The 27,856-nt window shown below is 39.0% G+C and overlaps 1 protein-coding gene across 1 annotated transcript in view; it reads right to left on the bottom strand.

The window, feature by feature from the left end:
* Nucleotides 1-9,460: 9,460 nt before the first annotated feature.
* The window catches only part of CELF2 (CUGBP Elav-like family member 2), a 329,921-nt gene continuing 311,525 nt past the window's right edge, over nt 9,461-27,856 (bottom strand). The window contains exons 12-14 of the mRNA XM_032221591.1: nt 21,621-21,800; nt 15,820-15,963; nt 9,461-11,425 (exon numbers count right to left, since the gene is read on the bottom strand). Of these exons, the coding sequence (XP_032077482.1) occupies nt 11,298-11,425; nt 15,820-15,963; nt 21,621-21,800 (452 nt within the window). The 3' untranslated portion in view covers nt 9,461-11,297. The remainder of the gene's footprint in view (nt 11,426-15,819; nt 15,964-21,620; nt 21,801-27,856) is intronic.

Raw genomic sequence — 27,856 nt, 5'->3', positions numbered from 1 at the left:
GAATGGCTGAGGCAACTGATGCGTAGGGATGGTTCAGATTTTCCCGTTTTCTCCGAGTCATTTCACAGATAGTTTTTTTCCCCCCTGGCTGACCTTCCAACTAGGGGCAAGCCCACCTCCAGTCATCTGCAGGATCAAACTGGTGGCGTTTCTCTTGTACTGGCATGTATATTTAAGTGCAAACGATTGCTAATATTATATGTCCTTCTAACCTCTACTTTGAGGCTAGGCCTGCCTAATTTGAAGGCCAGCCTCCGACTTAAACAGGACTCAGGAAAATGTCCTTTGTTGTCTAGGTCTGGAGAACAAGATTGTCAACCAACAGAAAAGCCATCAACACACAGAGGCTGTGTTGCATTCAGGTTGTTGGATCACAGGTAGGCAGTATAGAAGAGCTGTGACCCAACGAAGCCCTCTTGCCTAACCAGATGCTCTTCATATACGGTGGAACAATATCCCACAGAATTTCCAAATCCCTCACTGAGACACATGGGGGATGTAGTTTCAGAGCTATTGGAAGACGTCAATTACGGAAGCTGGCTTGTTTGTCCTGCAATTTTTCGCAACTTTGCAATTTTTCCTCATCCAGGGATGTTTGATTTTTTTAGCCTGTCTGCTTTTCATGTCTATGATTTTTCAGCTCTGATTTATCTCAGAGATAATCTATTTCTTTTTTATTATTATTATTTTTACAGAATCTTTTACCCTGGAATGACAGGGATGGAGTATACAATTATGGTTTAACTATGTAGACTTAAATGCTATTTGGCAGCCAATGAAGTTTCTATGTATTTGAAAGAAAGAAGAGAGTCCTAACTTTGCTGAGAATTCTTACTTGCCATTTTCTGCTGAATGTACATTACTGAATGTACAAAAAAACAACAACACCCCACCCTGGTTTGAATAACTTTGAATGCTAGGCTAAACAGGTTGACAGAGAGGTATATTTCACAACCACTGATGTGCATCTGGAAGAAGTGAATGGCATGACCAGGGGAACTGAGCCACTGAAATGGGAATTGCACCCAGATTCCCCTTGGGGAGAAGGGCTTCCGCTGAAACCACATTGGTTCCAGTCATTCTTTAAAAAAAAAAAGTGGTCCTACAATTAATCGGTTGAAAATGTATACGCAGATAAGCTTTGCTTCCATTTTTTTTTAAAGCTTGCATTTTTTACATTGAAATAAGTGATTGTCATCATGTGTCACAATTAAGGCTCCTGTTATCTCCCGGGAAGATGGTACCATCTTTCCAATGGTTTTAAGAGAGTTTTTTATTTATTTGTGACATCACAGGCACCCTGCTACCTCATCAGCTATGGTCTAGTGTGCAGCTAAACTGTCGAGGTAATCGGAAAACAGAAACCGAGGTGGGGATTTTAGGAGGCAGGCACCATGGAAGCCACATTGCAGGCAGTTGCGAATGTGCTTCTGAAATCTATAAGCCCCGATACGTGTAAACCGGGCTCTAGGCAAACTAAGTTATATGCGCTTCCCTCAAACTGAGTTGGCGGAAGCACGAGATTGAGTACAGCCCACTCAACCACGTCAAAACCAAAATACTAAATAGGGGACATAATAGACATCACAAGGAAAATCGCGTAAGAGCACTTTTAAGTGGTCTTCAATTCCTGAGTTTGGGGAAGAGGATAATTTTATGGCTTGAGTCCCATGCAGGGGGAGAAGTTCCTCTTTCTAGAAAGTTCCCTTTCCTACCTGATTAGATTTGAGTGTCTGATGAATCAAATGAAGAGAAATTACGGAAAGCCCGTTACGGTCAGTAGTTGGTTTTCTATAAGAGCGTTGCACTGGGAAAAATCAAAATGGCATCATTAGGGGATATATATATATATTCCATATATATATATATATGGAATTTTTAAAAAAAGCATCACCTGTTCTTAAGGGGAATTTAAGACTGAAGTATTTGCCACTCTCCTAGGAGATCCATGTGGTTGAATTACCCACTCTGAAAAAGAACTACCTTGCATGCTAAATTCAAAATAGCCCAGTTCAGCACCTTTCCTGATTACTTATTTTTAATTTTGGGTAGTTTTAATAAATTCAATGTTCTCCTTGAACTCTCAAAAAAAATTAAAGCTGTCTATAATAAGCCTGGTAGATTTTAACTTAGGGTCTTCTACCTGTATTTAAAAATTTTACACTTCTGAAAACTGGCAAACTAACTAGGTATAATACCAAAGCTTTGCTGAATAATTCTGAAATGTAAACAAGTTTTTCTTCTCCAGTGAAGAAAATATTTTAATAGTAAACTTAATGTGATCCTACAGAGGATCCCTTTTTAGTCACTAGAGAAAACTTGGTGACTTTGATTCTCTCTGTGTATGTAGATTCTCTCTCTCTCTCACACACACAAACACACAAACACATCTTTTTAGAGGCATCTTCAGTGTGACTTCACCCTAATAATTACAATCAAAGGCAACTGGGGGTAAAGGAGGCAAAGAAGATGGGGCTAAATACAGCAAATCTGCATTCATTCTCCAATCAGAGGTTCACTTAGTGGAATCGACTGTATCTTTTGTACACAACGAATAGAAAAAAAAATCAACAGGGACGTGCAACAGTGAGGTGTGCAAATGTATTACCAACACGGAATGACTACCAACAGTACAACACAGAGAGAGAAAGTGAGACAAGTATTAGGAAAATGGTTTAATATTGGAGACAGAAGCAAAAAACTGCATCACACAATAACATACGTTACAAAAATAAGTTTGACTGTTTCAACTACACAGTTATGTTCACAATGAAGACAGAAGAACCAGGAAAACCTTTTGATCTAAACAGCAAAAAAGCAAACCTTACTTTTTAAAAATAAAATAAAAACAAAAACAAAACCCTAATACATATATCCACTTAAAGTGACTGTGTACTCCTAAATTCTAATTTGTTATATTGTGAAACTGCACAATACAGAATAAAAAGTGAAACTTACAGCTTGTTTTAAAACACAAAATCCTAAACACTAAATATAAGCAAATGGAAAGGATAAAACCAAGCCAAAGTTTGTTTTAAATTTTCTAAACTAAGCCAACTTTCTTTCAATCGACTGGAAATCAAACTTGAAAAACAGTTATGATCAGGGGGCTCACAAGAGTTAAGCCACCATATTTCCCCCCCACCCATTTTTGTTTAAATCTCCAGTATAAAAAAGTTCCACTGGTACAAAATGCGTGCGTACAATCAAGTTTTATAAGCAGGAAAGCCTGTGGTTGGTTACTTGGTTGGTTTGTTTTATTTTCCTCACTTCGTTTTCCATTTTGCTTTTGGCTCAAATTCCATCAAACAGCAAAATCCAAATGCATCGACAAAACAGAAACAATACTCAAAATGGTCTTACAGTTTCTCACTACATTGCAGTAACTTTGGCTTTTCTTAGACAAAATAAAAATAGAAAGAAGCAAAAACCTAGGTTATAATCCATTGGTACCACAGGCTCAGCTCCCATACACTGAGAATTCATAGAGGGTTGAAAGAAAATCTGCTTTTACCTTCTGCCATAGGAATGCAGAACTGGTCAAGGTATTGAAGGGCTTGGTTGTCCCAGGAAGACCCTCCTCTTTTAATTCGTAAGGGGTCAAGAATAATTTCCATGAGCAACACTGAGATCTGCCCAGCCCAAAGAATTCCCTGAGCATGAATGCCACATCTGTGGTAGGAATGGTTCATTTCCTGAGTTTTTGATTCTCTCAACTTAAAAAAGTTGTCATTAGTTGACAAACAACAATTTCTCACAGCACAACGTCCTCCACCCCCCCTCCCCAAAACCTGGTACACAGGATATGACATTATTCAGAAAAAACAATGAAATTACTTAATTTTTTTTTTTGTTAATTAGCACTTAAGTTAATAGAAACAGAAACAGCAACATGAGCCAAAGAGTAGCACAAGCTGAGAAATAACCCCTATGGTGAAAGAAAGATGAACTTGTTACACCTTTGAATACGGCCATTTCACATGACTAATTTGGTTGGGAAACTACGGTTTTGTGCTTTCGGAGTTAAAATTTTGAAAGGCAACCATTCCTGGTTACTTTTTATTATTATTATTATTATTTTCTTTTTTCTTCCTCTATGAATAAAAGCCCTTTGCACTCTCACAGTTTCCCTTCAACGTTTCATCTTTTATATATGAGAAGAACTTGTGTACAAGTGCAGTGCATAAGGCCTTGGTGTGAAGCTATAATTTTGCTAGCTGGTTTTTTCCCCTTGCAATCTTTTATGCTGCAAATACAAGCAGCGGTGGGTGTATCTTAATTCAGGATAGAAATTGTTGAGAAAGTGACAGCTTTTCTTTCCTGTTGATGCCTGTTCCTTCTTTTCCTCCCAGTACTTTGTCCCTAGGAAATGGCCCAATATTGCAAATTAAACCTCTCTTTGAAAATCAAGAGTTCCCTTGGGGCTGCAAAATGAACAATGCCTGGGAAATAATGAGGAATGGGGCTGGCAAGCAGAGAGAGTGAGTGAGAGTGAGAGTGAGAGAGAGAGGGAGGGAGAGGGAGGGAGGGAGGGAGGAAGGGAGAGAGAGAGAGAGAGAGTGAGAGTGAAAGTGAGAGAGGGAGGGAGAGGGAGGGAGGGAGGGAGGGAGGAAGGGAGAGAGAGAGAGAGAGAGAGAGAGAGAGAGGGAGAGGGAGAGAGGAGGGAGAGAGAGAGAGAAGAAAGCTTCCCACTTGGATAGGTGCAAATTCATGACAGAAATTATGGAGTTTAGCACCAGCAGGACAAAGCATTCATCATTGTGTTGGCCATCCAAGTGCTGTTAATTACACACTTGTCGTTGCCATTTTAACAGGGTTGGTGTGGGGTTTTGAAACAATCCCCAGTTGACATGGAAGGGGTATGAGTTTTCTAACGTGGGATCTGATTTTCTTTTCCAAACAGTATATTTATTTGGGAAATGCTAGATGCTGAACTATAAAAACGTCCTGGAAAAAATGTTTTGTGATCTCCTACTATATTTATGTTAACAATTGAGCAAGAAAAATGGTGTAACAAGTGCAAAGTTATCCCTCAAGGATTCAGCAAAGCCGCAGAAGAAGAAACATGAGACAATCATGGAGCACTTATCTATTAACTGAGAATGTCTCTGTATTAAAAGTCTTTTTCTTGCTTTCTTCCCTCTCTCTCTCTCTGCATTATTTGGATTCTAGTGCTTGCCATCTACGGCTTCTCTAAAAATAAACATGCTTCCTCATCCCCTTTTAGAAAGAATGTAAAAGCAAACTGGTAGATTATCACCTGCTATCTTGAAAATAATTTATATGGGGAATTGGGGGGAAAGAGGAAAAATGAGATATGTTTTAAATGAGAGTGGAAAGGATTAGACAATAGGAAATGATTTTGGCACTTTTTAAAAATCAGTAGCATGAAAAGCTGCTGAAATAATCTTGGCTTGGAAAGAGGTTTATATTTGCCACTATAGAATACCAAAATCTAGTTGATGAATAGGAGTGCTATTCTGTTCAATCTAACTTCAAAGAAACAAGGCAATGAAGTGTTATCATTCCTTAGTTCCTTGGTTATTTAATTCTGCAAAATCTAAGGATTTGCAGAACTTTCTCTTTGATGTGAACAGATAGTAAGTAGTACGGTACATGCTTGCAGGGTCGTGCCCACGTATTGTTTACAACAGATAATAAGAGATACAAAATAGCTAAGCAACTACCTTTAGGTTTCATAATTTTCTACTGATGGAACATGCAGATTTCTGAGTTATGCAGAGCCACTATGGCTGTGAAGTGAACAGAACCCAGCAGGGACAATAAACATACCAACTCTATAACTGCGTTATGTAGCAAAATTAAATTTAATCCCCTGTAGCTTTTCCATTTCTTGATTTTCACTGAGTTAAAATGGTGAAGTCCTGTGGCCTCTTAAAGATGGCCATATTTACAATGTCAGAGACTTTTGTGAACTGCAGCGCCTTCAAGAGTGGATGTATGGGTGCTATTAGCTCAGCTTCATGATGCTTGTGGAAGGAATGAATGGTATTCACACAAAGGACGATGCCGTAGGACAATACCAGATGTGTCCTCAGGCACTGTCACAAAAATCAAGATGGTTGTGACAAGCGAAGCTCCATCTAGTATTTTTTTTTAATGTGCACTGTTGTAGCCAGCATTTTTATTCTGGTGACCATAATTTCTGGACACCTCTGGTAAATAAAATAACCTTTGTATTGTAAGGATGGGACTTCGCTTTTGTTACCCACTTCAGAAAAAAGAAAATAACAATCGCATCCTAAATTGACTCCCTTATTTGACTTCCTCTTCTGTCAATACGACTTATTTTTATTATTAAATATATTTATATGCCGCCCAATCCCGAAGGACTCCTGCCATAGTGTAAGTACATAGATTATGAATGGCAGGTGTGAATTTCTGAATACTTATGCCCCCAGGCCAAGACATTCCAACTAGCTATGGTAAATCTCCCAATGCAAAGGCTGTGTCTGTGTCTCCTTACAATACAAGTGCAGCAAACACAATGGGTTTGCTGAATTTTTTTTAAAGTATGTTCTGAAATACAGGTAGCTCTGATTTAGCAATGCTCCCCATTGCATTTAAGAATGCCTCCGATGTTCAGAACCATGTCTCCAAACTGCTCAGAGAAAACAAATTGTCCTCACAAAAAGTCAAAGAGCATGATGTTGGCCAGCTCCACGTACTGAATGAAACAAAGAAAAAAAGGGGCACACATGGGATGGGAAGGGTAGAGGTGGAGAAGCAAATCAGGAGTATGGGTTGATACCCGCAACTCACTTCATGTGGGTTCTGCTTTAAAGAGTACACTACAATGTGTTGGGTTGAGACAACATCTCTGAGACTCTGGGTTTCTGATCTGTGCAGTGCACATGGTTGAGATGGGGCTAGATGGTGACAAGCAATGCTCAATGGAAAAATGCTAAAAACAGCAACAAGACACCATTTTGCCTTCTTCCTGGATTGTGCCTTACTAAGATTCCATGGTGTTAAGAAAAGGAAAGCTTTGAAAAGAACAACCGGGTTTTACTAAGGGAAGCAGCAAAGCTGCTATGAGGAGAGGGCTTGGGAAGAGAAGGGAATGCTGGCAAGGTCCCCTGATGCTTTGATTGAAGGGTTGGAAAATGTGTGGAAAATCTCCAGATTGGGAGACAGGACGAGATGGAGAGGCCTGCAAGCGGGTCAGCCATTTGTGCCACAGGTTCAGAGGAACTGATGGAAAACAATCTTTATGTTCTTCTTTGGAATGAGAGTCCAGCTTGTATAGTCAGCCCCATAATGTCATGGGCAGGCATCAGGGCCAATCTCACACCAGAGGAGGACATGTAAAACCACCATGCATGCGATTGCTTCTCAGAGCATCAATAGCTTCCATCCCTCCAGAAGCTCTAAAGACCCGCGTTCACAAAAACAGATTTTGGCCTATTCCAATTTGTTCTCAGGCTGAGGAACTACAGAGCCATCATTTTGCTTCTGCCTTTTTGAGGATTTGCTACAAGTCAGAAGCCTGCATGTTCATCAACTAACAGGAATGAATCCTGCTAACAAAAGATACCGCTATATCTACTTTGTATCTATTGCATCTGGACCAACATAGTACAAATATGGCAGCTAGCACATCAGAGCATTTAGATGTGTGTAAACCTCATCCATAAAAAGGAGTTTAACTGCAGTGCACAAGAACATTTCATCCAGGAAGTTCTAGTGCGCTGGATTTAATCAAAAATTCATTTAATTTTATTATAAAAATATTTTTTTTATGATTTCAAATTGTGGGTTCAATTCTCCTATCTAGGAGTGGTTACACAATACATAATTAAAGAATTATTTTTACTTTTTAAATACAGAATATCATATACCAGCAGCATATTAAAAGCTCTTTTTAAGAAAAGATTTTAAAAAACAAAACAAAACAAAGGAGCTCTACAATTTCTAAATATCTTTTTTTTTAGTTATAGATACAGAAGAACTTTAGACAGCAGTAAAATATTTTTTTTCGTCCTTCAGATCTGCTCTATGCATTTTTCTGATTTCAATCATGTATTAAATAAAGCACAAAAAATTAGGTGTATATGTGTATGTGCGTGCATGTGTGTGTGTGTATGTGCATATTTGTGTATGAATATACATGCACAAATATGCACGTGTGTGTGTGTGTAATGTGTATATAAAAATAAAGAGCAAAATGGTGAATGTATAAAAGTATTAACTCTCAAGACAGCTCTGGGTGGAAAGGGTTAAAAGTTCAAAACTTTCTCACCTTAGAGGTTTCCATACATTATGAGGAAATTACATTGTGAGGTTTGCATTCACAGCATTGATGCGCAGAATGGTTAGAAAAGGGAAACATGGGCACTTATACAATGTTTTACAAAAAACATCCAAGAGAAATAACAAACAACAACAATTTCAGGCAACAAGACCACAGGATAGCAAGTTAACAAACTTTTTAACCTCTTTTTTCCTTTAAATATTAGGGATTTATACAAAACACATAATAAAATACCCATGTTATCAAATTACTTCACACAAGAAACACACTGAAGCTCTAGGAAGAGAAGTACCTTTGGAATTTGGCACTAATTTTTTTCCCCCCACTGAGTTCTTATTATTTATTTAAAAGGAAAACTGAATCACATTTTGCTGAACACAAACACATCGAAATTGTCCACAATAATAATTTTAAAAAAATCGACATCAATGCCTCACAGAAGCCAACACAAACTTAGTCTGGAATAGTTTTTATTTTTCACATGAAAACTTTTTTTTTTTTAAATTTTAAGCAAACAATTTTTTTTTCCATTTTTTGAAATTCATTTTTTTTTGTTCTGTTGTTGATCTTCAAGTAAAAACCAATTTCAAACCTGTTGTTTATAAACACAGAACACTTAAAGACCATGAGGAACCCTCCCCAATGATGAGACCACAACTTAATTCACAAAAGCACCAAATGAAACAATAGCTTACAATAACCTTTCTCCTGTACATCGAAACAGTATAAAATATAGGTACTTTTCATGTGCATTAATTCATGGATTGTCTAACTTGTGAATCAGTTCAGCAAAAGGTGACAAATAGGTAGCATTTGCCCTAAAACAGGGTAAATATTTTTTATACTAATCTACAAAAAGTGGTTCTATATATATATATTCTTAATGAGAAAGTGAGCCACCTAAAATGGCCTTATCAAAAAACTTTACACTGCCTGAAAAATGTAAAAACTATTACAGACCTCTAGAGACTTAAAACCAGACAGTTCTTCATTTCAAACTATTTCGGAAGTAGTCTGTTAGAAACCAACATTCTGTGCCTGTGTGGACACATATTGCTATGTCATTAAGAGACCAGCCAGAATGCCAGTCTCTGTCTAATACTTTCAAGTCTGTTTTTTTTTTTACAGAAAAAAAGAAAAGAATAAAAGGGGGGGGAAAAGGAAAAAAGGAACACCGAAAACTTTAAACAAAACATTTTGCCACAGGTTTTGTGTGTGTGTGTGTATGTGTGTGTGTGTGTTAATACTCCTATCATAAATTTGACTACGAATAAATTTTGATCTTGCATAAATGCAGCAATGCTTTTCACATTGACTTCCCAGAATTCATATAGCTAGATGAGGTCACATGCAAATTTCAAAGGTTCAAACTATAGATCAAAGATCAGTAGGAGAACCAAATTATGATGTGAGGTCAGAAAGACATCAGAAACAATGACGGGACGATGAAACTTTTTAAAGACGTCACAGGGACATGCTAGGCAAACGATGAACTAACGGGCATGAAGATGTCTAGGGAAAAACAAGGAAGAGGAAAAAGTTATGGAGAGTCTATGCAGCAGAAACAAAAATCATTTTAATGGGTGCAGGAGAAAACTAATGCAAATTTTTTCATCATTAGAGTCCCAGCCATTCACACAATTTGCATTAACTGTACACTTGGTCAACAACGGCCACAATGAAAGAGCCCCAAAGAATCCATTAGAAAGGAGGTTTCTTTTTTTTTAAAAAAAATGGATTCTTATTTCATTTGGGGAAGGAAAAGGGTGGGAAGGAATCAGGACCCCATTTCAACAGAGGTAACATCAAGAGGAGTAGGAGTGGATTGAAGGGAATCAAGAGAAAGAGTGAGCAAAACAAACGAACAAACAAACCCCAAGACAACTAAATTTTAAAGTAGATAATGGAAAGAACGGACAAGTTAACAAAGACAATATACAAACAAGAGGAGAGAAATTATGAACCATAAAAGATGTAGGGTTCAACGGTGAAAAAGCACCCATTCTTGGCACGTGTACTCTAGAGACTACTTCAAAATGATCTAGCTACCAGACAGAGCTGGTCTTTAGGTATCCAATAAGTTAACAATAGGCAATAAATAACTTCCATTATTTCTGAGGCAGTAAAAATTTTTGTATAAAAATAGAAATGCTTTTTACAAATAAAATTTACAGGCCTGTGGCTTTCTTTTGTATCTATTATTATTTATTTATTTATTATTATTATTAAATTTTTATCTTTCAAGAAACATCAAGTATTGTCATTCTTATTTATTTATTTTTTTAAACCCTGTAGCTTTAGAAACAGATCTCTATGTCTTTTTTTTTATACTAATGCTCTTTACAAAAAAAAAAAACCTGAAGAACTTAAAAAACAAAAAAGGAAAACGAAACACAAATAGGTAAAATATATAAAGACAACCAGTGTTTAAACAGGATAATGTAACCACGTCTCAATCTGAAGCCCTAAGAATGTTAAATATTAAAGGTTCTTAAGAAGAAAGAATCAACTGAAGTAATGGAAAAAAATGTTGTGTTCTAAATGAGTCACTTTCTTGGCCAAGGGCCATAGCTTTATTAAGCAATTTCAGAACTGGTGCCATATACGGATAATTCAGGATTGCTTTCATTATCCTCATCCAAAGTGTTAAGGACACCAGGGCCGAGAAAGTCAAGTTGCAATTTTTCTTTTTTGACAGCTCTAATTATTAAGATTGTAGCGTATGGATGGGTGCTTTCCCTTCAATGCTCATTAAAATAAAATTTTAAAAAAAATCTGAGTTGCTAATTCAAATCTTGTAGGTCATCCCACAATTATTATTTTTTTTTGGTTAGGTTAGCCAAGTTTCTCTTAAACAAGTGGGGAAAATGGAAGCAGGATTGTCAAATGGCTGTCTCTTTAGAGGTGGCGGGCCAGGTGTTCTTATGTTCTTTCTCAATCCCACCCCAAGCAAGGGTGGGCTTGCTGAAGAGACTTACCCTAAGGAAACTAAATTAAGAGCAGAAAGCTTCTGGGAGAACGGTCAGTAAGGTTTGCTGTCATTTTTTGAGCGCTTCAGCTGTACTTTCAGGCGTTTCATGCCAATTTGAAAGCCGTTCATCGCCTGTATTGCAGCTTGTGCCGAGACAGGATTGTCATAGCTAACAAAACCTAGAATGCACAAAAGGAGGTAAAGGGGTTAGGGGGGAAGAGACAGAGGGGAAAAAAACAAGCGCATAAGAACTAGCAGAAAATCGTTAGCATTTGGATTCTTTCACAGTATTTTCCAGCATAAAGACTGAGAAGCGTTTGATTTCCTTTCTTCAATTCTGTCACTTCTACTTGCTTCCTAATTCCCTTCCTGTCACTTCTGTTTGGTTTCTCCTTTGTGGCTTTAATAGGCAACTTTCTCAATTGTTCTTCCATTGATTACAAAACCCAAATGGCTTTTGGATGTAAGGGTACATTTAGTATTTTAGGTCCAAAATGATACAGTGGAGATATCATTTCAGATTTTGGGGTTTAAGACATCAGTCCTACCAGATACCTTGGATAAAAGGGATACTATTTATATCCACTTAATTTCACAGATATTGATCTGCAAGGTAATAACATTTGGTTTGTAAAGCTTACTAAGCCACAAAACAAAACAAAAACTTTAACCAAACATCATATGTTGTGCTAATGCATCTATAGGCAGTCCTCAACTTACGACCACAATTGAGCCCAACATTTCTGTTGTTAAGCGAGATATTTGTTAAGTGAATTTTCCCCACAGTTTTACAACCTTTCTTGACCCAGACATTAAGTGAATCACTGCAGCTGTTAAGATGTGGCACAGTTGTTTAGTGAATCTGGCTTTCCTATTGACTTTGCTTGTCAGAAGGTCGCAAAAGAAGATCACATGACTCTGGGATGCTACCACCACCAAGTATCTGAAATTTGATTACATGATCCTAGGGATGCTACAATCGTCATAAGTTTTTAAAAATGGTCATAAGTACTTTTTTCAATACGGTTGCAACATTGAATGGTCATTAAATGAATTGTTGTATGTTGAGAACTACCTCTACTAAGTTTCAATTGGTCTGGGACCATATGTTGGGGAAATAGGAGCAATATGTTATCAAGATTAGTTCAGCAAAGAGACACAGCAGAGAAAGTGGGAAAATAATTATGCCATTTGGACTGATGGCAAAAAAAAATGTTTTCAATGTTCCTCCGCCCCCCCCCCCCAATTCTTTTAATTTAGTTCCTTCCATATGACATTGGTTTGGCAATAGAAGAGTTGTCAAGTTATTTATTTTTATAAATAAAATTCTCAAAGTATGACCCATATGCAACAGATATGGACCAGCACATTAGTGATTTATTATTTTATTTTATTCTTATGCTGGCTTTAAAAGTTTATAAAAAATTCTGGTGCTGTTTGCCACCACTAATTTATTCTTCTTTTGAATGTTGAAAAACTTCACTTTGAAGTGTCTGTTTTCTCAGATACATTTTTCTGCTTTTTAACTTGTAGTTCAAATTATGCCTTTCAAAGAATTGAATAAAGCAAAAAAATATCAAAATAATTTGATTATTACAAGAGATTATGTCTTTCTTAATTTTTGTTGTTTAAAGTTTATAATTATCCTGAATCTGTTTATTAATCAATTAAATTAAATATGTTTTTAATTGTTAAAAATTCACCTTGTCAAGATTATATAATACCTTGTAGTTGAAATAAACAAAGAGCAATACATACATAATAAAACTTAAGGGAAAAGCAAAAATCATTAGAGGTAAGGAAGATTAGAAGAAAAAAGTTTTGAAATTGTCCTAAAGTCCAGTGAAATGCATTCTGAGATGGGAGGGGAGATATTTAGATATTCAACTATTTTTTTACTAGTCGATGCATTAGTTCATTCCATTTTATTTTATATTCAGTTCCTATTTTTATTCTTCTCTGTTAATATTCCATCTTGGCTGAATTTTAACTAAACCATAGGAAATAATGTCCTGCAGATATATTAAAGCTATTGTTATTTCTTAGGCACGGTGATGCAATTTTGGCTGCAAATTTGCATAAAACAGGAAAATTAAAACTAGCATCAAAAAGAATAATTATTGAACAAATACTGTATGTCAATGTAACTATACTACATTTAAGAGAGTCGGTTTGTGGCAGTGACTAAGACATGAGGCTAGAAACTGTGACACTACATAAAGCCAGCTGGGTGACCTTTGGCCAGTCACTTTTCCTCAACATAGGAATGATACAACAGCAGAATTGGAAGGGACCTTGGAGATCTTCTAGTCCAACCCCCTGCCTAGTCAGGAAACCCTATACCATTTCAGACAAATGGTTATCCAACATCTTCTTAAAGGCTTCCAGTGTTGGGGCATTCACAACTTCTGGAGGCAAGTTGTTCCACTGATTAATTGTTCTAACTGTCAGGAAATTTCTCCTCAGTTCTAAGTTGCTTCTCTCCTTGATTAGTTTCCACCCATTGCTTCTTGTTCTACCCTCAGGTGCCTTGGAGAATAGTTTGACTCCCTCTTCTTTGTGACAACCCCCGAGATATTGGAAGACTGCTATCATGTCTCCCCTAGTCCTTCTTTTCATTAAACTAGACATACCCAGTTCCTGCAACCGTTCTTCATAGGTTTTAGTCTCCAGTCCCCTAATCATCTTTGTTGCTCTTCTCTGCACTCTTTCTAGAGTCCTCACATCTTTTCTACATCATGGCGACCAAAACTGAATGCAGTATTCCAAGTGTGGCCTTACCAAGGCAATTTAAAGTGGTATTAACACTTCACGTGATCTTGATTCTATCCCTCTGTTTATGCAACCTAGAACTGTGTTGGCTTTTTGGACAGCTGCTGCACACGGCTGGCTCCTATTTAAATAGTTGTCCACTAGGACTCCAAGACCCCTCTCACAGTTACTACTATTGAGCAAGGTACCAACTATACTGTACCTATGCATTTCATTTTTCTTGCCGAAATGTAGAACCTCACTCTTTTCACCATTGAACTTCATTTTATTAGAAAGTGCCTAATGTTCAAGTTTGCTGAGGCAAACTTGAGGAATGAGGCAATGGCAATTTATTTCTGAAAAATCTTGCCAAGAAAACTGCAGAGACTTGTCAAAGCAATCTCTAAAAATCAGCCATAATTGAATGGAAGGGGGAAAAAAAGTGTTTGCAATGCAACTGCATAGTCTTTCTCAGAGCAGGAAATATTTAATATAATCTGCAAATAACGAGTTAAACATGGAGAGGTGCTTTTTTAACACAATAGAGAACAATTAGACACTCACAATAAGGTGCCTTGATTGTCTAATAAATGACATTCCTTCACATAGGATGTAATTAGTTTTATGCATTTGACAGTTCTGTTGTGCTTTTAGGAAAATATTTTTTAGGCATTTTTCCTGATTCAACCACAAATGCTTGTACTTTTCAAAATTAATAGGAGTTGCTGTGAGGAAAGAAACATTTTATTTTATTATGTAACTTTCAATGTCTTTCCTTTTTTTTTGTTAAAATTGTTATAAAGGACAAAGCAAAGAACACCTCCTTTATCAAGAACATAAAGATAAATCTATTTGGTGGAGAATGACTAGGAGTGGATGTTAACCAATGCCTCTAATTTGCATCAGCAATAAATCCTAGGTGGTGAACCTTACAACTGCACACTTGGAAAGAGCCCTTGAGGCTATCAAGTCCAACTCCTTGCTCAATGTAAGTTAAGATTCACTTAACAACTCTGGCAGGAAAAGGCATAAAATGGGGCAAAACTCACTTAACAAATGTCTTGCTTAGCAACATAAATTGTGGTTATACGTCAAGGGCTACATATATGTATATGTATCATCATCATCATCACCTATCCACTGCAGGATGAATGCCTCTTCTGCTTGTTTCTAACCAATATGGTCCTGATCTTTCCTTTGTCAATTGGGCTTACAATACTTGCTGATGTATATGGTGTTGTATATATGTATGTATACCGGACTTGGTATTCAGCAGGTTCTGATCAGTTCTGGAGAACCGGTAATGGAAATTTTGATTAGTTAGGAGAACCGGTAAATACCATCTCTGGCTGGCCCCGCCCCATCTATTCTCTGCCTCCCGAGTCCCAGATGATCGGGAGGGAATGGGGATTTTGCAGTAACCTTCCCCTGAAGTGGGGAGGGAATGGAGATTTTACAGTATTCTTCCCCTGCCATGCCCACCAAGCCATGCCATGCCATGCCCACCAAGTCAGGCCCACAGAACTGGTAGTAAAAATGTTTGAATCCCACCACTGATGTGTATGTATACATATGTGTGTGTGTTTGTGTGTGGGTGGGCGTGTATGTCTGCCCTAAAGAGAAGAAACAATGTTCAAAGAACCAATTGTAGATCACACTAGAATGATGATTAATGTAAAAAAAGATATATCTACAATTCTCTGGTGGAAGGCAAGATACAACAATAAATGTTGAATCTAAGATGTCAGTTTGGGAAAAAGAGGAAGATGAAAGGGTGGATAGTATGTTAGATTTTTGGTGTTCTGTACTGAATGTTACATACCAAAACACTTGCTCAGATTAGTCTGTTTGTCAATGAAGACCTTAGCAGAAATAACATTTCCAAAAGGCATAAACATCTGCAGAATATCCTGGTCTCCAAACTCTTGTGGGAGATGATAAATGAAAAGGTTTGCTCCTTCTGGACCTTTTAAGAAAAGAGAGAACAGGCAGCCAGAATCAGCTCTTTCATTTTAGGCTGAAAACATTCACTAAGTATAATTCAGCTCACTTTTTCCCTCTGTGGAGTCTTTCAAATATGTTAGGACTGGAAGGGAAACAAAGATGTTTTATGTTTTTATCCAAGATCTCAACCACCCTCCCCCATAAATTGGGTCCATTGGAGTTGGGTGACCCAATAAATTTAAATGAAAGAATGAACAAATAAGGAAAATTGAAAATGAAAAAAGGATTGTGAAGCAATTCAAATATTTATTTTTTACATTCTCTATAAAATGATTGAAGTGTGAAAGAACTGGTATTTATTTAAATTTATTATAGTTGTCCAGCTCAAATAGATTTATAAACCAATTTATGAAACAGACCATCAGGGAAACCTATCTCAATACAATTTTCAGAGGTCTGTGAAAATGATAAAATAAAAACAACAAAGCATCAAAAACATGCTGATAGAGAAATGATTTAGAAAACAAGAATTCCTAGACATTTCATATGCCAAAATATGCATTGTAAGCTTTCTTCTGCTCTGTTTTTTTGCAGTTGTTTGGAGAAAAATAATCCTCTTTGTATCTGTTACATATCCGTTAAATAATATGGAGAATAAAGTTTAGAATATTGCTTTTTATTTCAGCAGAAAGCTGATTATTTTTTCTTTTACATTAACTTTTTATCTTCTTGGTTCTCCTAAATGAATAAAAATGAAGAGATGCTACATTTCTGGCAAGTCCATATCAATAAACTCTAGAACGCAACGTTTAATTGCAAACATCTTTTATAATCTGATGTTATAAATTTGGTTATTCAATTTTATACGTAGCAAAGCGGCTTTACATTTCTTTACAATGTGGGATATAAAATAATCATAATTATTACTTGTAGTTAATTTATTCTGCAAAATTTCATTTTCTGATATTAGACTTTTTGGAGATCTTAAATATCTCTCTGGGATTGCAATTGGCATGATGGTCAAAACGTTATGATGGCAGCTTTGATTCTTTTGTCTGGCTATCTGTCCATTAAATAAGCCATCCATCCATATTTATATAGCTGCCCATCTCAAGAGCTGGGATGTATTTTTACATCTTTGTGTTCTATATTTTGTACTGCTGACTATTTATTTATTTATTTGTTTGTTTGTTTGTTTAGGTCTTAATTCCTGACTATCTCTCTTCCTTTCTGTGGAGCTAAATTCTTTTTTTTTTTTTTTTTGATGTTCAATCTGTCTGATCTTTCTTTAGTTTCTGCTTTCTACTTTGTTCAAGTCTTGACTTTTTCTTCCCCTTTTTCTAGTGGGGCTTCTGGATTCTTTGCCTTTCTTCCAGTCTTGGCTCCCATCTGAGGTAAACCTTTCCCTCACACAGTTCTGAGGGAGTATTAAAAAATGCCTTTCTCCCCGCCCCCCCCCCCCATTTTCCTCAGCTGCTGCTTCCTTTCTCTCGCCCGTTTCTTATCAGGGCTGTCTATCCTTTAATTTTTATTTTTTCCTTCGATTTCTGATTTTCGGCTCTGTTTATTTATCTTCATCTTCGTGAACTGCCAGGTAGCCATTTTGTCTTCCTTCCTCCTCTCCTCCTTCACTGCCACCTGCTCAATGCTGCTGTTTGATTGGCTGCTGCTACTGGATTGGCAGCTGGGTCACCCTAGCAACAGGGAAGGGCCAAGAAGAAGCTCAGGTACTTTATTACCTGCTCAGGTAGTCTATCCTCAAGGAAGAGAAAGGAATTGGCAGAACTAGCAGGGTGAGTTTGCTTCATACATACATTTTTTTTAAATGGGTCCCAGATAGTGGGCAGTTCTTCAAATGCCCATTTTAATATTATTTTAGTATTAAATAAAATTTATAATATTATTAACATCATTATTTCATATAATATAAATAATAATATAAATAATAATGTAAATAATAATATAAATAATAATGTAAATAATAATGTAAATAATAATGTAAATAATAATAATATAAATAATAATATAAATAATATATTTTGATAATTTTAAAAATATTAAAAACTATTAAATATTAAAATTATTTTAATATTAAAATTCTAACATATTCTGTGAGTGGCAGACTGTATTATAGAAATTAAAAAAACAAAAAAACATAGAAAACCAATGGTAGAAAAAGACCTAGTGATCCATCAAGACTGCTTGCTTGCATATATATGCATATATATATATATATATATATATATATATATATATATATTTATGTGTGTGTGTGTGTGTGTGTGTTGTATGTGTGTGTTGTATGTATGCATGTATGTGTATATATATATATGTATGTATGTATGTATATGTATATGTATATGTATATGTATATGTATATGTATATGTATGTATGTATGTATATACATACATACATACATACATACATATATATATATATATACACACACACACGCGCACACACAAACATATACATATTCGTAGATTTTCACGGGTGTAGGTATGCTGGTCTTGTTGTATTTGGGTCTTTTCCCATGTAAGATTGAGACGAGTTCTCACTCGCGTCGCCAAGATACTCTCAATCTTACACGGGAAAAGACCCGAACACGCCAAGACCTGCATACATACATACATACATATACACACACATATACATACATGCACACTTTTTTTACTTTTTGTTTCCTGAGCACATGTTTTTTATCCAGCGACCTTCAAATAATAAATGTGATTTATTAGATATTACCATTATATAATTTTTAATATATTATATATATTTTTTAAAAATGTATATAAATTACATAAACAAAGAAAGGGAATAAACAAAAAATATGATTCTGCTTTCCTTCAGCCTCCTCCTTCTCGTCATTTATTACAGCCAAGGGCTTAGGATAACGGATTACCCAATTTTGAGCGTTTTTCTTAAAAGACTATCGATAACTCTGATAGCCCATGAATAGATGTGGGTGTCACATATGGTAACAACCGGTTCGCCCATAACAGAAAATGTGAGTCTGCACGAGCCTTCCGCATATGCACGCGGGATCGAAAAAATGGCGATTATTTAAGATGGGATAGCGCCAGGGTGGGTGGACGGACTCAGTTGCTGGTCGGAACTACCGGTTTGCTCGAACCGGTCCAAACCGGCAGCAACCCACCACTGCCCATGAATGCTTGACCATGGAGGCAAATCGCCACACCTGTTTTGTATTGTTTCTTTCCAGCCCTAAATGAGCAAATACAGGTAGTCTTTCTTTTGCTGTGGGGCTGTTTTTGAGGAAATTTGAAGTAAATACTGATTTCTGGGGGGGGGGGGGAAACCATTGCAAATTGCTACAAATGGTTAAAAATTCGGAATGGTTGCGGAATGCCCAAAATGAGATCACGTCACATGAGGGGGGTTGTTGTAACTTTGAATGGATTCTAAGCAACCAGTCATAAGTCGAGGACTACCTATAATTAGATCGAAGAGAAATACTTCTCTAAAGTGATTTTACTTGAAGGACAGGTAGAAACTTAAGAAAGGAATGAATAGGGGAGAAGCCTTCCCCCCCCCCCCCATTGAACATCTTGCAATTAGCATTAATTTATTTCCATGCATTCACTTTCTGGGTTTCTTTTGCTCCGTCAGCACCTCATGTGAAGCAATCAGTCCTTTATTTGCTTCCCCTCAAGACTCTCCATTAAATAAGCCAGTGTTTTTCAACCTTTTTTGTGCAAAGGCACACCACCATTAGAAAATGGAATTCATGAAAAAAATCACGAGGCACACCACCATTAGAAAATGTTTAAAAAATTTAACTCTGTGCCTATATTGACTATATATAAAGTAATTCTCCCACGGCACACCTTACACTATGTCACGGCACACTAGTGTGCCACGGCACAGTGGTTGAAAAACACTGAAATAAGCGACCCTTCATTGTAACCACGATGGATGGATTTGGTCAACCTCCAAACACTATTTTGTTTTTTAAAAAGAGCTACGTTTGTAGTGTACATGCAAATCCAGAAAGGGGAGCTCCTTCCCCACCAGAAATGGAAAAACGAATTCAAGGACGGTTTGAACCAGAGCACTATTTATTTTTTTGCAAAAGCAGCAGACAATATCTATTTTTGCATTAGAAAAGCAGTGGGTGGTAACATTCTTTGAGCAAGTGCCTGAAAGGAATTTTGTGTGCTGGGAAATTAAATATTTATAGGGTTCCTATATATTCTCCATGCCAAAGGTTTCCATGCAGGCACGATTGGTTAGGTGCAGCTTAGTTCCGGTCCAGTGTCAATTTGGATGAGTCAGTGACTTTGTAAAGGGTTTTAGGAATCACAAACTTTCCATTTTTTCTGCAGTGAGCTACTTCTTAACGATCTAAACTAACTAGATAGTAGCTCCAGTGTAATCCAGGTGGATCACTGGCCTGCAGGCTCCTCTGAGAACCATGTTTCCATATTAACATCACATTCTTTTTGCTAGGGTAAGACAGGCACAAGAAAACTATAATAAAGCAAAGGTTGGGCTAATGCGGGAAAAAAAACCAACATTGCTCTGCCTTATTCTTTGAAAATTGAAATATATCGGACACGGTGCTCTCTGAGCTTGGTTGTTTGCTGGAAGATGTTTCATTCCCCAAGTAGCGTGCAAGGATGAGAGCAAGTTTGGTCCAGTGGTTAAAGCACCGGGCTGGAAACCAGGAGACTATGAGTTCTAGTCCTGCCTTAGACATGAAAACCAGCTGGGTGACTTTGGACCAATGACCAGAAGACAATGAGTTCTAGTCCCACCTTCGGCATGAAAGCTGCCTGAGTGACTTGGGGCTAGTCACTCTCACTTAGCCCAACTCATCCCACAGAGGTTGTTGTTGTTGGGAGTATACTCCTAGGGTTGGGTAGGCAATATGTATCTATATACAATAACAAATGGTCGTTGTTGCTTTAAATGAGTGGATGTACTTAACAACTGTAATTAACTTTACAATAAGAAGGAGTCAAGAGAGCTCACTCTCTCTGCTTGTCCTATGCTTGATGACTGGAGTGTGAACTTCGACTGTAAGCTATTGTTTGTTCTTTGAATTGTGTTTGGACTACTATCTACTATCACTGCTTGTGAAGCAATTATCAGTAGTAAAGCTACTTGTTTTTACTAGCAGTGTCTGAAACTCTATTTGTGTGTTTTCTACTAGCGACATCCTTTCTCTCTAGCTGTACATTCCGCTGTACTACTTTGTGTCTCCCAACGGAGATACCCCTAACAGCTGTTTTGGGGAAAATAGGAGGGAAGTATTGGATATGCGCACACTGCCTTGAATTATTAGTAAAAATAATGGAAATGGGACATAAACAAACAAAAATGTTACCTATTTGGATAATGAAATACCTGCAAGCGAATACCCAAGCTCAAAGGGCACCAAGGACTTTAGCTACATATGTTCTCTTCTGCCGTACCTTAATATTTTGCAATTATCTTCATCTATTGCAGCATAAGCCCTTGAGTGTTGGGGGAGGTGGGGCATCATGGGATAACAAAACTCTACTTAATGATGGAGCTTGATAGTAATGATAGCAGCTGTACTAATAAACTTAATTTTAGAAGACCACTAGGTTTCATTTGTGTTTCGTTTTGAATTAAGAATCTCTTCCTTGCTCCCTTTTTGCATTCCCCCCCCCCATGCCTACCTATCTTACCTTCTTTCTGGCTGCCTGCAGCACTTTGTTGTTGTAGCAAACTTTGACTGTATAGCGTGGGTAGTGCCGCAGCGGCATACTGCTGTATTCCTGAGTAGGCTTGGGTGAGGGCATCCATTGTGCCAGCTGTACCATTGGTCAAGCCTGTTGCACCGAGTCCTCCATTCAGGGCAGCCATACCTGAGAGCATTTGAGCAACTTTACAAAAAACCCAACAATAGAGAAAAGAAATTGCACTTATTCATTAGTGCTTTCCAAACATCGTTAGCATTAATATGACACCGACAACAATGGCTGGGCATGCAGATAAAAAATAATAACCACAGCAGTAAGAAATAACAATAATACAAATCGGGCACTTCACCAGATGGCACAGATAAAAACGACAGGTAGGACAACATCCAATCTATAAAGACATATAAAGATTGGGGTTAGGAATTATTATTCATAGTAATTCAGTTTCCCATGCAGGCAGCACTCGGAAAAATTGGGGTCACCAGAACAATCTGTTTTCCCACGATTTATGGCAGAGGTGTCAAACTCACAGTCTGCGGACCGGATGCATCACGTGCTGGCCACGCCCATGCCCGGTTTTAGGGAAGGGGAAAAGTCGTGATACATCATGTGACACCGCCGTGACAGTGCAAGTTTGACACCCCTGATTTATGGCACCTTCATAGCATCACAGACATCTTTAAAGTAATATAAAGCCTGTCCTTAATTAACTTGCTTTGATGCAATTACAGATGATTCTCGAAGAATGTTCCTCCACCTGGTCAACTTTGAGACAAATGAATTTCAACTCCCAGAATTCCTAACCAGCATGGCCATTGCTAAGAAATGTGGGGATGAAAGTTCACACATCTCAAAGTTATCCAAAAGGGGAAATGTCTCTAGATAACCAAAGAATCTGCTACTATGGAGAATGAACCAGACTTTTGTTGCCAATTCAGCTCATGTAACTGAAAACTAATAGGTCAGGACAGATTGTTTCTGGGTAACAGCTGGAAAACCGTTGTGGCAGCTGGATACTTTGAGGACACGCTGGGCATCATCTCACAAAATGGTTGCACTGATAGCTCATCTTTTCTCAAAGTAAGTGCCAAAGCATGGCTCATCATAAAATACCCATTCCAGCTGGTGGAACAAAAAAGAAATTCCCACTCAGGGGTTCCTCATTGTCCCATCTGCAGAGGAAGCATTACTCAGCATTTTCATATTTTCTTCTGGAGCAACAGCTGAGCTGAAATTGGTCGTTCAGCTTGTAAGTCTCAGAGTGACTATAGTTTACTAGAATTACTGGAATTCTTGAGATAATCAACACCCTTGCTGTGGAGTAATCTGATGAACCTTATTGATTGGTAATTCTATCGTTCAGTAGATTATTCAGATAATCACAGAAGAGTTGGAACTGAGCACAGGAGCCATCTAGTTCAATCCCCTCCTCAGTGAAAGATCCACTAGAGCAGGTGCCAGCAACCTGTGGCTCTGGAGCCGCATGTGGCTCTTTCATCCCTCTGCTGCGGCTCCCTGTTGCTGGTCGGCTCCACAATTGATAGAGCTTTCGGGCAGGACAGGTAGAGGAAAAAAGATGCCGCACTAGGAGGAGACTCTATGGTGTGGGAACCAGACTTCCAGCTGGCTCCAGAATTGAATGGGGGGCTTCAGGTTAGGACCTTTGTGGCTCTTTGAGTGTTTAAGATTGCCGATCCCTGCATTAGAGTATCTTTAACAGATAAACCTTCAGCTTCTGTTTGAAGATCTCCGCTGAAGGAGAAATCATTACATTATGTGCTGGCCTGAACGACTGTCTACAGCTTATGCAATCTGGATGTTTTCCTGAATTAGAACCTGAAAGCCTTTCAGCCCACTGATTCTGGTCCTGATTTCTAGAGCAGTGGCCCTCAACTTTTTGGGTGCATGGAGATTGATTTTTCTGCAGACTGGGTTTGTGTGGTGCCACCTGAATCCTGCATGTGTGCGGATGGGGCTTTGGCTCACTTGTGTGGCCTGGTTCCTAGTGGGCTGGAGACTGATGCTGGTCCACAGACCGGAGGTTGCGGGACCCCGCTCTAGAACAAAGTGTGACCCATTCTTCAGATATTTGAAGATTCTTATCATATTTCTCCTTAAGGTTAGCGATTAATAAAATATGACTGAAATGACTACTTAGTTTATTTAGGACTCTTAAAAGAGAAACAACCTTTCAATGATTTTTATGGATCCATCACCAGATAAAATTGGGAAACTAATTAGTAAAAAGTCCATAACATACAAGCCAAGGTTGTATGTTATTACCTTATTCTGCTGCGCCAAAAGGAGTTGGAAGTCAATGCTTTTCTTCCCCCCTCTCTTGTCCCATTATTTTAATTTTTCTGTGTATCTCTGTATTTTATATTTTGATAAACCAATACAGGTATGAACGATTGGGAAATTAAACTTGCTAAGCTTGCCTCTCTCAACCGGTTCTTTTCAGACATGCTAGAACTACATTGATAGAATTTCCAGCAAATATCCCCTTCGGGAGATGCAGTCTTATAATATTAGGGAACTCAGATGCTATAGAAGGCTTTGTAAAAATCTAAGGAGGCGCAGAAACCTCGAATCGGAACAGCTCTCTGCTAGGGTTGTCCATTAAAATTTTTAACGGATCACAATGCTCAGGGTATTTTAAAGGGAAGACAAAAGGAATGGCAGCTCCCTTTCAGTGGCTTTAATATTTTTTTACCCGCAAATTGCCTATTATAGCAATTTAAGTTTAAAGCTGATGTAATATTGAAAAAGCCAATAAAATCTCCTGCACATGTCTATCTCCTGCCCACCCTTACACTGGCCCCCCCACCCCCCACCCATCAGCTCCTTTTCTTCAAGGCTGAATGGCTGTTGCTATTGGATCAAAGCTGCAGAAAAGTGATTTGAGGAACAGACTACAAATAAATAACCCCGGACGACCAGCCTTATTTACTTGCAGTCAAATCACATTCCTGTCTCTTTTAATCTTCTTGTATAACCTTCCTCCTAAACCTTTACATTGATGACAGTTTTATAAGGAAAAAAAAAATAGAGAGGGACAATTCTAAGAAACCGGGTAAGAAATAATGAGGCAACTGCTGTGCAGAGAACTTAGGAAAGCAACATCTATTGAAAAAAATATTTCTTCTGAGGAGGCCATCAGCCCCACCCATCAAAAAATCGCAAACCCCCAAGAACTATGGTCATGCTCAAGTACAGACATATGAGAACATAGTAAAAGTTCCCCACGCACATATGTGCTGGTTGTTCCTGACTCTAGGGGGGGGGGTGCTCATCTCCGTTTCAAAGCCGAAGAGCCAGCGCTGTCCAAAGACGCTCTCCGTGGTCATGTGGCTGGCATGATTAAACGCCGAAGGCACACGGAACGCTGTTACCTTCCCACCAAAGCAGTCCCTATTTTTCTACTTGCATTTTTATATGCTTTCAAACTGGCAGAAGCTGGAACAACTAATGGGAGCTCACTCCATTAGGCGGCGCTAGGGATTCGAACTGCTGAACTGCCGACCTTTCTGATCGACAAGTTCAGCATCTTAGCCACTGAACCACCGCGTCCCTTTGAGAACATAGTAACAAGGAATTTTGAAGAAAGGGAAAAGGAGGAATTTCCTTCCTTCCTTCCTTCCTTCCTTCCTTCCTTCCTTCCTTCCTTCCTTCCTTCCTTCCTTCCTTCCTTCCTTCCTTCCTTCCTTCCTTCCTTCCCACCTATCTTTCACATTTTGGAACTGCTCAACTCTCTTACAGAGGGAGGATAATAGGTTTTGGGAGGATAGGACAATCTTTTTTCCCTGTTCATACCTTGGGTTTTACTGGTTGCAACTGCAGAGAATAAGTCAAAGAGTAAGATTTTACAGCATTGGCCACATTCAGGGGTGGGTTCTGGCTTCTGTTACTGCCAATTAGCTCAGGGACGTGCTTTGTATTTTGTATTTTGTATTTTTTTGTATTTATTGCACATTTATAGGCCGCCCTTTTCCCTGAGGGGACTCAGGGCGGCTTACAATCAAAGGGGAAAGGGAGTGTAGGACAAATACAAAAAGAGATGTGAGCAAAGGTAAATTAAACAGTAAAACACAACATTCACTCAGCATTCGGGAAGGGCGAAAGTAAACTTATCCCCAGGCCTGACGGGCTAGCCAGTTCTTGAGGGCTGTGCGGAAGGCCTGGACGGTGGTGAGGGTACGAATCTCCACAGGGAGATTGTTCCATAGCGTCGGAGCCGCAACAGAGAAGGCTCTCCTCTGAGTAGTCGCCAGTCGGCACTGACTGGCGGATGGAATACGGAGGAGGCCAACTCTATGCGATCTGATGGGACGCAGGGAGGTAATTGGCAGAAGGCGGTCTCTCAAATAGCCAGATCCACTACCATGAAGCGCTTTATAGGTGATGAGTAGGACCTTGAAGTGCACCCGGAGATTGACAGGTAGCCAGTGCAGCTCGCGGAGGATCGGTGTTATGTGGGCGAACCGCGGTGCGCCCACGATCACTCGCGCGGCCGCATTCTGGACTAGCTGAAGTCTCCGGATGCTCTTCAAGGGCAGCCCCATGTAGAGCACATTGCAGTATTCCAGCCTGGAGATCACAAGGGCTCGAGTGACTGTTGTGAGGGCCTCCCGATTCAGGTAGGGCCGCAACTGGCGCACCAGGCGAACCTGGGCAAATGCCCCCCTGGTCACAGCTGAAAGGTGGTGGTCAAAAGTCAGCTGTGGGTCCAGGAGGACTCCCAAGTTGCGGGCCCTTTCTGAGGGGTGTAAATTTTGTCCCCCCAGCCTGAGTGATGGTATGTTGGTCAAATTTTTGGGAGGAAAACACAACAGCCACTCGGTCTTGTCTGGGTTGAGTATCAGCTTGTTTGCTCTCATCCAGTCTTTAATGGCCTCAAGACCCCGGTTCATCACGTCCACCGCTTCATTGAGTTGGCACGGGGCGGACAGATACAGCTGTGTATCATCCGCATATTGGTGGTATTTTATCCCGTGCCTCCGAATGATCTCGCCCAGCGGTTTCATGTATATGTTAAATAGTAGGGGGGATAGGACCGACCCCTGCGGCACCCCATAAGTTAGGGGCCTCAGGGACGATCTCTGCCCCCCTACCAACACCGACTGCGACCTGTCCGAGAGATAGGAGGAGAACCACTGCAAAACAGTGCCGCCTACCCCTATCTCCCGCAGTCGTCGCAGAAGGATACCATGGTCGATGGTATCGAAAGCCACTGAGAGGTCAAGGACAACTAGGATGGAAGCATGGCCTCCATCCCTAGCTCTCCAGAGATCATCAGTCAATGCGACCAAAGCGGTTTCTTTGTGCGTGCGCTTGAGGTGCGCTTGAGGTGAGCTATGCGTGCATGAGCGTGCATGAGCAGCGGTAAAAAAATTGCTACTGCACGTGTGCAGAAGGAAAAAAACAAGATGCCGTCGCCACCAATAGAACCGGTTCAGGGGCATGGCCAGCCCAGTTCGGTTTGGATCGATTTGCCGCCAATAGAACCAGTTCAGGGGCATGGCCAGCCCATCCCGGTTCGGACCGGTTCAGCCTACTCGGCCAAACCGGTATGAACTGGTAGGAAACTACCTCTGGCCACATTGCCTCTTTAGTTAGACAAGAAATAGCCAATTTCTCCACCAGCACAGGCTGGGTAAAAGATAAAAGGAAGAAAAGCTTCCTGCTATGTCAGGAAATATTACTCTTTCCATTTTTATTTTGTTCTTTTTTGTGAGCCCACAAGCTCTTTTTGAAGTCCCGGAAAAATTCAGAGTGACGGATGCATCATTGAGTGCATATGGAGAGAGAGAGAGAGTCGCATGGAGAAACAAATCATGTTTTCATTGATTGTATCAACTGGCTTTCAAAGGTTCAAGTAAACACCAACCTAAGCAGACTACAGAAGAAAACTCCTTTGGTTAAAGGCAAACAGCTTGAGAAAGCTTTATTTCTCTTTTGCAGCTGGGGAGAAAAAACCTGGAATGGCAGTGGGAGTTTCATGCTTTTTGAACCTGCCTTTCTCTTCACCTTCCCTGTCTTTTAGTTATACATTGTTGGTGAAGTAGACATGGCTAGATATCTGGAAAGTTTGAAAGCATGCTTTAAACAGTTGTCTTCATATTTCATCATGTTCATCATTTACTGAGCTTCAGTGGCTGCTTCGGTATAATTCAGGGGTGGGCTGAATTTGTCCGGGTTCAGGAGAACCCGTAGCTAATGTT

This window comes from Thamnophis elegans, chromosome 7 (genome assembly GCF_009769535.1).
Source record: "Thamnophis elegans isolate rThaEle1 chromosome 7, rThaEle1.pri, whole genome shotgun sequence".
NCBI classification, from domain to species: domain Eukaryota; kingdom Metazoa; phylum Chordata; class Lepidosauria; order Squamata; family Colubridae; genus Thamnophis; species Thamnophis elegans.
Note: the sequence above shows the minus strand (reverse complement) of the source record. Positions and strands in the feature narration are given on the sequence as shown.